This window comes from Chrysochloris asiatica, unplaced genomic scaffold (assembly GCF_000296735.1).
Source record: "Chrysochloris asiatica unplaced genomic scaffold, ChrAsi1.0 scaffold00083, whole genome shotgun sequence".
In the NCBI taxonomy this organism is placed as follows: Eukaryota; Metazoa; Chordata; class Mammalia; order Afrosoricida; family Chrysochloridae; genus Chrysochloris; species Chrysochloris asiatica.
In genome coordinates this window covers 5,942,081-5,955,109 of record NW_006408601.1, presented here as the reverse complement: position 1 = coordinate 5,955,109, position 13,029 = coordinate 5,942,081, and the positions used below count along the sequence as shown (strand labels likewise).

The window sequence follows — 13,029 nt, the reverse complement described above, 5'->3', positions numbered from 1 at the left end:
CATTTCATTTTTGACAACTTCCAATTTTCCCAGATTCATACTTCGTACATTCCATGTTCCAATTTTCAATGGATGTTTATAGCTGTTTCTCTTCATTTTGATTTGTGGCCCATCAGCAAATGAAGGTTCTGTGAGTTTTTCTCTACTCTGAGGAAGCATTTTTTTCCCCAGTCGCATGCATTCTGAGTGCCTTCCCACCTTCCGGTCCTGTATCTGACAGCTTTTCTCTGCTATTCGTAGAGTTTTCAGTGACTAGCGATTCGGAAGTAGTTTGTCACTCTTTCTTCCTAGTCTGTCTTTGTTTGGAAGCTCATCTGAAACCTGTCCACCATGGGTGACCCAGCTGGTTATTTAAAATACCGGTGGCTTAGCCCTCAGAATCACAGCAATTCAAACCACCTCAGCATGACAAACAGATGAGTGGCGGTTGTGTGGTCACTGTTAAACACAAATCTCCTTGCGCTAAGGCCCTTAAGTCCAGCTCAAAGGTGGGATGTCGCATCAGTCAAGAGGCAGAAGCACAGCATGGGCGACAGGGTTGTAATGAGACGCTTTGGGCTGCGCTTGTGGGTCTCTAAGTTGGTGGAGCCCACCTCAAAGCCACGATCCAACGGCTAGGCCGGGACGGCGCCCTCGCGTCCTGGGTAAGTAGGACAGCCTGGCTGGCCGCTACAGTCTCTTCCCACTAGGCAGCATCCCCTCCGTCGACCTGGTCTCCAGACACCTCTCCCCTCCGCCGCTCCGTGGTCTGGGTTTCATTTAACACCTCCACCAGGTCTGCGCAGTTCTCGCACATCGTTCAGCTGCCGCCCCCTCCATTATGGCATAGTAGAACATATAATTGTCTATTTCAAATGGAAAATAACGGTCCATTTCAGCTCTCTAATGCCTAGGCTATTGATTTTTATCACTCTATTTTATTTTTTATGACTTCCATTTTTTTCTAGATTCATACTTTGTACATTCTATATTCCAGTTATGAATCGATGTTTGTAGCTGTGTCTTCTCTTCTTGAGTCATGCAACATCTGCAGATGAAGGCCCACCTTTAGTCCAGCCACCTTATTAAGGCTTGCTCTAATTTGAGGAGGCAGCTCTTCCTTGGTCATATTTTACATGCCTTCCAATCTGAGTGGCTTATCATCTCTCACTGTATCAGGCAGTATTCCACTGGTATTCATGAGATTTTCCCTAGGCAGAGTTTTCAGAAGTAGATCACCAGTTCCTTCTTCCTATCCTGTCAGTCTGGAAGCACCAGTGAAATCGTACGCCATGGGTGACCCTGCTGGTATTTGAAATACTGGTGGTATAATTTCCAGCCACACAGCACCACACAGGCCACCCCAGTATGGCAAACTGACAGATGAGCGGTGGCAGGAGGCCTTGCGGAGGCACAAATCATTTCTTACAGCAAGTTCTCACTCTAGCACTTACATAAACCTGAAGCAGTTGTTTGGGAATGTACTACCATTGCCAGAGCAAGTCCATCTTCATTTATTCGAGGTGGAGAATAAATTAACTACTGGGATTTTACCATAGGCACTTTAGTCTTTAACATGGATTTTGAGTTTGAAGCAGCCTTAGCTCTCCATCAGCCAAGTGAAGAATAGACTTTTGGTTATTATATGTGTCTTATACCAAAAGGAGGCTGTATAGATGCTCTTCTTATCCTTTTTTTTTTTTTTTTTCCCATTCCATTACTGACTTAATGTCTAATTATTGTTAGATATGTAGAGTTTAGTTCAGAAGATTGATTTAAATTGTCTTTCTCATCCCAATCTAGATATCCACTAGGAAATTTGTGAGCTAGTAGGATTATCACAGGATTTCAGTTCTCATTAATTAATAGCCTGAGAAGGCAGCTTTCATACAGTATAGAGAGAACACTTAACTTGAAATCACAAACTGGGTTTACTCCTAACCATACTACTTTATGGCCTTTGGCAAACAGCTTAAATTCTTTGAACTTTAATTGGTTATCTGTTAAGAAGAAGAAGAAACAAAAATGCCTCTATTTTAGGCTTATTTAAGAAAATCATATGAACGCATCCTAACATAGTCCCTGATATGTAATAGTTTTTTGGTGGTGGTGATGGTTATGTGCCATGGAGTCGGTTCCGACTCATAGTGACCCTGCACAGGGTTTCCGAGGCTGTAAATCTTTACAGGAGCAGAAAGCTTACTATTTCTCCTGCAAACAGCTGGTAGTTTCAAACTTCACAGCCCGATTAGTAATCACTATGCCACCAGAGCTCCTTAGGTTAAATTTATTTCTTAGATGTATAGATACAATTATTGTTGTTGTTAAGTGTCATCGAGTTGTTTCCGACTCAGAGTGACCCCTGCATAGGGTTTCAAGGAGCGGCTGGTGAGCTTGAACCACCAACCTTGCTGTCCAATGCTTATCTTACAATGCTACACCAGACGTTTTAATTTTTAAAACGCTGCAAAAATGACCATGTATTCTTTGTGTGTGTGGGGGGGGGGATGGGGGGGAGTCATTTCTGAAAAGAAAATGTGCCGTTTGATAGCATGTGGTCTCTGTCACAGATTATGCCTACCAAATAGAGGAAATCTGCAAAATGGGTTAATATTTCAGAAAAAGCTTTTACTCTACACTCATAATACAATTAAGTCAGAATATCTTTATTGCAACTATCCAGATTCAGTACAAATTTAATTTTTGCCATGGGCAGGTTACTATGAAATTTAATTTATGTTAATTTGTCCCAAACTTAGGAGAACAAGAAATGCAAGTGTTTTTTAGAATTTGATTCTATGCTAGAGAAATCAGTGTTTTGTAACATATTTCTAGATATAGATTTAGGAACACCTGGGTGGTATATGCACTTGACTACTAGGTTAAAGGTGGTGGGTCAAACCCACCCAGAGGCACCTCTGAAGGCAGGCCTAGTGATCTGCTTCCGAAAGGTCACAGTCTTGAAACCCTGATGGAGCAGCTGTACTCTGTACATGTGAGTTTGTCAGGAGTCAGAATCGATTCAATGGCAGCTAAAATCAACAGCAATATACAGATTTAGATTCCTTATCATCTTGTTCTTTCAGGAAGTCAAAACTCATCACCATGAGAATCATAGATAGTAGATGAGAATCATAGAAAATAGATCAGTGCTTAGTGTATACTAGGTGCCAACAAGCCATATGGAAATTGGGAATTCGTAATGTGTCAGACTGCAAAGTCATTTGAACTGCAAGGTCGGTGGTTCAAGCTCACCATCTGCTCCTTGGAAACCCTATAAAGGGTTGTTATGGGTCAAAATTGACTCGACAGCACTTAACAACAATAAGGTATATAAGCTTGTTGTTAAGTGCCATCGAGTCAGTCCAACCCATAGCGACCCTGTAGAGGGTTTCCAAGGAGCAACTGGTGAGCTTGAACCGCCGACCTTGCAGTTCAAACCAACTTTGTAGACCAGCACATTAACCCACAGTGCCACACCAGGACTCCTGTATGAGCTGGGTGTGTCAGTTTATTGAATATGTACAACGGGATGAGTTACAGAATGAGTCAGGTGACTCAGGTTCAAATTTTAGCCACACTGGTTATTAAATGGGTTCCTTTAAGCAAGGCCTTTTTCTTTTCATCTGAAATTGTTTCAATAATAATTATTCATGGGATTGTCGTGTTAATTGAATATGATATATTAAAACCTGTTAATATGTTATATTAGTCAAAAGTTAAGGGACCAATATTACGCTTGCCTATTGGTTTGCGATCGCCTGCTGCCTTCAAAGTTGGCAGTTCGTACTCACCCTTTAGTTCTGAAGAAGAAAAGTCTGGCAAACTGCTTCTGTGAGGATTATAGCTCAGCAAACCCTATGGAGCAGTTCTACTCTGTAATATGTGCAATCATCATAGTCTGTTTGGCTTGTGTTCATGACTTAAAGAGGTTGTTAAAGCTAGCATTAGCCAATATCTCACATAGTGATTCTAGGCCATCTCTACCATTTCTTTTGGAAGGCTTGGGAACACGTGGGCCTTGGTGATCAAATCATGCTTCTTCTGGGCATGTAAAGCAATTGCTAGTAACTAAGCTACTTCGTCATTGATTCAGGGCATTGTCCTGTTAAGAGTGAAGTGGATAGGAAGGGTTCAGTGATAATGTACAGGGTCAATAAGAGTTATTCAAGTGGTAATTGACCACAAGTCACAAAAACAAAATGGTAGAAGGACCTTTCAGGCCTCCCTGAGGCTCACAAAGACTAGTTTTATGACATTTAAAAACTAATCTCAGTTGCAGTGACTATATATAAATATTGAAAAAGGTAGTAAATATTGCATCCTTGAAGATATTGCTTCAGTCATACCAAGCCTCTAAGCTAGGGTAAAAGGAGCTCTGGTAGTATAGTGGGTTATCAGTTGGGTCGCTAATCACAAGGTCAGCAGTTTGAATCTACCAGCTGCTCCATGGGAGAAAGATGAGGCTTTCTGCTCCAATAAAGATTTACAGCTTGGGAAATCCTCCACAGGGTTGCTGGGAGTCGGAACTGACTCCACAGCAGGTAACTACTATCACCCAGGTAGGGTAACCCAGCCTTCCCACAGAGGGAGAAGACTGACCTTCATAAAGATTCCGGTAGTTTCTTTGGGATGCTCTGGTGAGACTGGACCATGAAACCTGCTGGGATCTAGGATGAGGCGATATGTCTGTCATTCCACTAAGCTGCAGAGCTTTCATTTCTCACTCCTTCAACCCCAGATCTGTACCCAGTTCCAGCCCAAGGCCCCCCAGTAATGATAGCACAAATGCTCCTTCCAGAATCAGAGGGATAGAAGCTTCAGGGAACTACCCTACAAGTTCAGCCACAGAAATAGAAAGCTTTAGTATTGCTATCTAATATACATGGGGACTTCAAAAAGTGCATAGGAAACTGGATCTGCAAGAGACTGGCATCTTCCCATGAATTTTCTGAAGTCCCCTTGTATACTTTACTAAACCTGACTCTTAGGGTCATGCTTCGGAACTTGTGAGAAATCCCTTCTCACCTCTCTTCCCTCTGCAGAGTTCTCAAACCATGCTGGCAGTGACACAACACAGCTCAACAGTGTCCTTAGACTGTGCTTCAGGGAGATAGTGGGGAAAAATGGCCTTCCACCTTTTTGGAATTAACTCCATGATTTTTTCCCAATGCCAGATGTTAACCAAGCTTTGCCATAGTTACAGTAGTAAGAAGAACTTCACCTTTATGTCACCAAACCCTCAGTGTTGTGTAACTCCTAGTCATGTTGTTATTGTTAGGTGCTGTTGAGTCTGATCTGCTGAAACAGTGCCCAGCCCTGCACAATCCTCACAATCACTGTTAACCATGTTGTTAAGTGCTGTCGAGTTGGTTCTGACTCATAGAGCCCCTATGTAGGGCTGCCGAACAGCAGCTGGTAGGTTTGAACTGCCAACCTTGTGGTTAGCAGTCCAGTGCTTAGCCTATAGCAACACACCAGGACTCCATAGCATAAGGAAATGATTTACAGGACTCTTTGCATGAACACCTTTGCCATATTTTGTCATTTGCTTAGAATGTCAAACAGGACTCCACTTTAGAATTTGTGGATGATGAATTCCAATGCCAAGAATAAAATACAGCTTTCTCCTTTGTTTTATCTATTATGTTTTCATCTATACAGGCAACAGCCTCAGATCCCAATCACCACAGGAACAGGTGTTGTGTATCCTGGTGCTATCACTATGGCAACTACCACACCATCACCTCAGATGACATCTGACTGCTCTAGCACCTCCGCCAGCCCAGAGCCCAGCCTCCCAGTTATCCAGAGCACTTATGGTATGAAGACAGACGGCGGAAGCCTAGCTGGAAATGAAATGATTAATGGAGAAGATGAAATGGAAATATATGACGACTATGAAGATGATCCCAAATCAGACTATAGCAGTGAAAATGAAGCCCCGGAGTCTGTCAGTGCCAACTGAGGAGTGTTTGTTTGCTGAATTAAAATACTCTGACATTTCATCCTCCCTCCCCCAACAAAAGTTCTTAAAGAGCCCGCATGCATTTGTGGCTCCACAATTACATCAGCAGAATGGTCTTAATTGTTTCGTAACGTGTGAGACAGATTAAGTTTTCCCCGATTTTTCATGAACTTGAGGTTTTTGTTGTTGTTGTTGTTTTTTTTTTGTCTTTATTGTTGTTGTTATATTTTTTTTAATTTAGGTGAAGACATATTAAATATGAGACACCAGGACTTGAAAACTTATCTCAACCCATAGCTGTCTTACAAGTCTTATATTTTTGTCTTACTTTATTATTATTATTTTTTTTCTTTTGGATGTTGATAAAGGTTTAAGTTACTATTTTAGATGGGGTTAAACATTCTCACTCAGGTATGCTGTGCCGGCCTACAGGTTGTGAATGTGTTTTTATTCTGAATTATTTTAGAAAACAACTGAGGATTTCATGTGTTGTGAAACCGAACAAGTCCACGCCGTGTGCAGCTGCGTGTAGAGCATATTCAGAAGGCCTCGGAATTCCATGTTTCCTTCCATATGTAGAGTTCAACTTTGAATGTGCCAAACTTTTTCATAACTTTTGAATCTTAATCTTTTGAAAGTCTTAAAGGAGACACTGCAAAGTCTTAGACAATCTTTGGCATCTTAAAATAAAACAGCAAACCACACCCTTTTTTTTTTTTGCCCAGAAAATGGTAAAGTACTCAGGAATCTGGAGATAAGATATTGTTAAGGAATGAACAAGGTTGCCACAGTGCATGTATCCAATTGTGTTTGCCTTTTGACGTGCCATCAAGTGTATTATGTGCTATGATGTATGCACACCAGACTGATCACCACACCAGATCCCGACATGGTGGTCTTCTACGCCTGAAACCACCTTTCACTACATCCATTATCCCTTTGCCTTTAACCCTGACATTCAGTCTTAAACACATTTTCTCTTAAATAATTTATTCATTCCAGAATGTCAAGGGTCCACTTACTATTTATTTTAAAAAATATATATATTGTTGGTGGCATTAATTTAACAATTCTTGTTTTTCACCTTCCTTCCCAGAAGAACTTTTCAGCCCCTTGTACCTCCTTCTCTTGCTAGATACAAAAGATGTACATAGTAATTTTATGTCCCCAGAGCATCTGGCAGCATTTCTGAAATCAGATACTATTAAATACCTGTATTGTTGTTTCTAAACACAATTGTCTCTATCTGGCTACAGGGTTGGGGATTTGGATATAGGTGTAGAACCTTACTCCTAAATAGGTATATCATCCCTCAAATTCGCTTTGACCTCGAATCTTTGGCCAGAATTTCCCCCTCATTCAGTTCAGCACATGTGCTGGGACAGCAACTGTGGCATTTCCCCAATTCCGTTCAGCTGAAAGGATCAACGGAGGTGACCACCAGGCAGAGGAGTCCCGCAGCCAAACCTGAAGCCCAAGGCTTGCAGGCAGGTCACAGGCGACCACCGTGAGGCTGTCAAGAGTTGCCTCACCCAGCTGCCAGGACTAGGGAGTTCTTTGAAAAACCCTAGTATACAGGTAGCCTTTAAGGAAAGACAGAGGCAAACAGTCCTGAGAATGAAAGAAAACCCTAGGGAAGGAGAAGGGGGGGGGGGCAGGTACATTTTCTATGTGGGATGTTCCTACTGTTAACTCTGGGGAGCAGGTAATTCCCTGGGACAGCAGGAGAACACCCCTGGCCAACTCCCTGCATCCGTGGCCACACGGGGAGCATGTCTAGTATGAACCAGGCTAACTACATCCTTCACACAGCATTTCCCGAGACATGTGCTGATAGGAGTCAAAGGCAGTGAGCTTGGACTCCCCATCTCCTAACTACAGGGAGCTCTACCATACATACCATTTTGACTTTCCTAAACCCAGAACTGATTGCCCATGGGAGACCTCACCAGAGTACTTCAGTGGGAGAACGTCAGTAAATTGGAAAGTTCGCCTCATGGGACAACCCAAATTCTGACCACCAGGTCATAGGAACAGCCCCGTCAGATTTCTTGAGCCATTTTGCCACTTGGAAAAAAATAGGGTACCTGCATATTTCATTACAAGAGTGCTCAAGGCCATACCTAATAGCAATAAATAGGTCTAGCCAAGGTATCGAAGCTATCCCATTAGCTGGGAGTGCTCTCGATAAGCTGATTAAAGGTACTAATAGAAATGTTTTGTTCTTAATATTGGTTGGGGATTGGAACTTTGTTTTTGTACATTTATTTCAAATGAGGAGGAGGTCATTTTTTCTCAAAACAAAAAAATGAGTATTTATTATTGTCTTACTGACTTCTTGGATTATATACCTCTCCTCAGTTCATTTTCACATTTTCTCTTTGGCTTTTGCTCTCTCTCTTTTAAAATATTTTTTTATTTTGTTGCTTAGGTAGAGTGCTGTCTGGCTAGCATTGTATTGTATGTAATTAATTTTGCACAAAGGCAAACATTTAGCATAGTAGGTTAATTTTGTTTGTTTTTATGACCATGCCAAAATAATATTCTGGGCTGGTGGAGAACAAAGGACTGTTCTTTAGGACTGAAACTTGATTTTGCTTGTAGTAAAAAAAGGAAAAAAAAAAAAAAACAAAAAACGAAAAAAAAAAACACACACACTCACAGATGTTGTTTCGTAAGTGTTATAAGCACTGGATATAAATGGTATTTTTTATCACTTCTGACTAATGTGAAACTGTTGTACGAAAACTACACGAACAAAAGTCATCTGTTTCGACTCGTGTGGGCTTGCCTCACAGTTGCCGGATTTGAGTCATTTTTATGTCCTGTTATTTCATTTATTTATGCAAAATACATGTGTGTATGAACACTTTGTTTTAGCTCCAGCTCTGCCTCAGTACTGGGGTTCAGTTACTTTGAGCCATGTTCTCAAAGATGAAAGGCTATTCAGGAATGATCTGATTGTAAACGTCTCTTTCATTGGGTCAAACAGTAATGCTGTATTTGAATCAAAAATCTGTGCATAAGCAATTTATTCTATTTATTAGCCAACTTTGGCTCTAAATATCCGTGGAAATTGAGAATGACAATCATAGGGATCACTTCATTTTTATTTTAAGTGGAGCTTAAAACAAAGGTGTTTTTTTTTTTTTTATATGACTTCACCATCTCATTTTAGACTTTTCTAATTGTGTAAATATAACATAGTAATAGAATTTTATTTTTGTTTCATGAATACATAGTGAGGTTTAAGTTATGTATTTCCTTTTTTATTCTCTAGCCATATGTGCTGGTCCAGACAATATGTTGACAGGTCACTGTGCCTTATGGGGACAGTGACTTATCAGCCAGAAAACAAGGGTGGTGTTGGACATAAAGCTGGGACAGGACACTTTACTGGGTTCTCACATAGACTAGAGCCCACTGTCCAAAGACTCAGGCTCTGCTTTCTTCTTCTTCTAGAAAGTTGATGAATTGAACATTGCAAATGTCTAGTCTGGCTGGGAGAGAGTCAATTTACTTTGCAAGTCCACCTCAAGCTTATAAAATAGTTCTGTGACCATTTATCAACCAGAAGCAAGGATGCTATTAAAGGCAAACCCCCTCCTCTGACATTGGCCATCCACAAAAGCCCCACCATGCCATTTTCCATTAAAGAATGTGAATCAACTGTTTCAGACCTTATCATTTCATAGTATCTTCTAATCAGAAAGAGCAACGATTCCCACTTTGTTAAAGATCTCAGAGGTTTAGGATTTTCCTTCTCAATTAGAATAGGGTCACTAGCAGACAATCCTCTCCTACAAAATGGACCATACAGAATAGAAAGGACGGACGGAAGAGGAAAAATAAGGAGAGAGAAAAACAAAGGAAGTCAATCTTTGGACTTCAGCAACCAGCCAGGCAATCTCTCGACTTCATGGGCAGGCTTGGTGCAGTATCTTTTCCAGAAAGCTAACAAACTTGAGTTGTCTTCATGGACTTCCAGCTGAACCTTTGAGGAGCACATCAGGTGGCTTCCTTTGGTATTTGACACTCTTCAGTCTTGCCCACAGGCCTGATTTGGTTTGCCAGCCTCCTGACATAGACTCCCAGGCCAAATTCTAAATTCAGGTGTTGGGTCACAGAGCTATTGAGCTTGGCAATTTCTGGCCTCCCTTGAACATTAGCCCCACGGGAGCCTGGGGTGTTTGAAAAAGGTGTGATCCTTCTCCAGCTGAAATTACAGGCTGCTTTCTTTCCTTAAGAGGCCAGGCTGCTTGCTCCCGAGAGTCCAGAGCCCAGGCACTAGCTGTAAGTCGGGACTGTTTCGAGGAAGTCTGCCCGCCCCAGGTAGAAAGCAGACTGGTCACTTGGACATTAGAGCTGAGGCGGCTGCTGCTCTCCCTCGCTTTACTCAGTTTGCAAAGAGAAGATCTCTACCTACTCATGGGGAAAGGAAGAATCATTTAGGAGTTTCAAACCATATGCGAAGTCCTATGCCCAGTGCTAACAACTGCAAAGAAAGGCACTGAGAGGAATGTATTGAAATCATTACTGGGTCTTCCTTTTCCAACAAGAAAAATGACAAACATGGTTGCTGTACCCTTTCTTGATTTTGTACACGTTTGTCTAATGACTGAGTTGGCACTTAAGCTCGCTTCTCAAAATATAATAATGTATGACCTCATTTGACCTTTTATAAAAGCACTTGCATCCTTAAGTCATCTGCCCATGACATGGTTTTCTTCCTTAATAATAAACAACTTTAATCTGTTATTCCTGCCAATAATGTTCTATGATACCATGTACTCTTAATATGGCCCTGTGCTAATATCACTGAAAATGTCGATATGCAAACACATTTCCTTTTTATCTCCATCTCATCTTCTCCTTTGGGGACAGACTGCTTTCCAAAAACTCAAGAACAAGTATTCAGAATGCTGGTCCTTTGGGGTAGGGTGGGCGTGGAGAGGGCAGGAAGGTGACGCTCAATGCGGATATCTTCAAATTGGCATGCGTGGCAAAATATGAAAGTTTGAAGGCAACTCAGTGTGACACATCTTGCTTAGTAATTTCCTGTTCCTGACGAATCACAAGCATAAAATGAGGCCTCGATGCTAGTGCTCTTGGAGTATGGGGAATGTGCAAATATTTAACTGTTTTGTATGCTGCACACTGCAGACCTGTTCACGTGCATTCTCCGTTTGTCCTCCTTTGTCATATATGTTTTTACTTTTTTTTTTTTTTTTTGAAAGTGCAGTCTTTCTTGTACCCTTCTCCAGCTTGTAGCAAATTAGAATGCTTAGCATTTATGTTCATTCATTATTGTATTTGCCATGTAAAATTTTTATTACCTTAGACAAGCTTATAAGCTGTTACTACATAACTTATCTTCCTGTAACTCTTTTATTTCCTGACATTGTAATTTGTTTGTGATGTATATTGTGAGATTGTATTCTATGTTAATTTAATCAGCACAATTCACTGACATGCTGGACTGACATGCTGGCTGCTGTTTCCAATTGTAAAGTTTGTGTAGGGCTGTTGGGACAACTGCAACTCTGTTGTCAAGGTACTGTGCTTTGGTTCCCATAGCAACACTGTGGGTGTGGCCCCTTGAAATGCCAAGGGCATTTAACACACCCTCCAGCAAAATTTAACTGCAGATTTTCTTTGTAGAAATTCTATGTATAAAGCAGGTACCTACTTGGCCCATGGCTGGTAACTATTTGGGCAATTAGAAAACAAAACAAAACAAAAAACATAAAACTAGTGTCTATTGCTGCTTTGAATATGTTTGAAAGTCTGAAAATGTAAATAGTTTATCAAAAAAACAAAAACAAAAACAAAAAAACAAACCTTGTACAGTCCAGTGTAAAGTTTTTAAATGACTTTAAGGGTTGCCATCACATCTTTCTCAAACTCTTCTCTTGATAATGAGGGGAAAAAAAAAAAAAAAAAGTTTGCTAAGGATTAAAGAAAATGGAAGCAAAATGAATCTCTTCAAATTTAGAGGAATGAATCATTGTTCTGAGTTTTGTTGCATACACAACCTTCTTGGATTTTGTTGTGCAGTACTGATGTAACATAAAATTCAACATTGAGTAATCCTTCAGTGGTACTTTCCAAAGTCTTACCCCTCCTCTGCCTCATAATTAAGGGAAAAGACAAACTGAAAGACACACTAGCTATCCCGGTATATGTTGGCACCTTAGCTACTTTTTTTTTTTCCCCTTTTTGCACAAGGTGCTTTCCTGATATGTTCAACATGCCATCTTTGGGTGATAATGTATATGCCATGATGGGGCTTAGGTCCCTCAGGGGAGTGTCTATAAGAACTGCCTATTTATGCTCATTTACCTCAAGACTGTCCTCTCTACCCTTAATCTAGTCGTCATCACTCCATCTTTTGTACTGCTGTTGACACTTACAAATTAAAGATAAATTTTGTTTTATGACCTCTGTGTATGGCCTTGTCTGTGCCTTGCAATCTTCCACCATCCAGCCCAGAAATATCTCATTCTGTGGGAGCTTGTGGCTCTCTCCTGCTCCAGCCAGAGCTTCTGCCTGGCCCAGAGGTGGCTTTCAGGTCTCAGAAAGCCTTCGGACCCCTTAGCCTGGAAAAACTTGCCTGCTTTTCTCATTGTGGAACATACGCTGCTGCAGCAGGAAATGCTTATGGATTTAAGTGGGAGGAACAGGATCAAGGTGGAGTTTTGTCAAGAGGGGATGAGAGAGAATGTCATTTCCTATTTGCTTGACTTCTTCATGAGAGAGAAACCATTTATAAAAATCTCAGAGCGTCAAGGGCCGGCCACCCATCTCACACTGACTTCTATTCTACAAGCCTAGTAGCCAAGAGAGGAAAATGCTGCACTTAGGAAGCCTCTCCCTCCACTGTGGTTGGGAGTGGCTGGCTGATTTCTCACTTGCTGCTGCCACAGAGAGAGAAAGATCCCCATCCCATTGTCCAACGCTGAGTTGGAAAGGGAGCAAAGCTTAACTTCAGATTATATTTGCTTCTAAAATGTTTCCACTGTGCTGCTAGAATCTCAGGAATGGAGGCGGAGAAGGGGGGTGAAGAGAGCAGGGTCCTTAAA

General features: G+C 41.2%; 1 protein-coding gene across 5 annotated transcripts in view; it reads left to right on the top strand.

Moving 5' to 3' along the window:
• Positions 1-12,387, top strand: part of SOX6 (SRY (sex determining region Y)-box 6) — a 691,777-nt gene extending 679,390 nt beyond the window's left edge. For 2 of the 5 annotated variants that reach the window (XM_006865787.1, XM_006865788.1), the window contains exon 14: positions 5,644-5,947. In XM_006865787.1, the coding sequence (XP_006865849.1) occupies positions 5,644-5,947 (304 nt within the window). Of the gene's footprint in view, positions 1-5,643 lie in introns of all 5 variants that reach the window. The other 3 variants (XM_006865785.1, XM_006865784.1, XM_006865786.1) reach the window with 3 other exon arrangements.
• Positions 12,388-13,029: the final 642 nt, after the last annotated feature.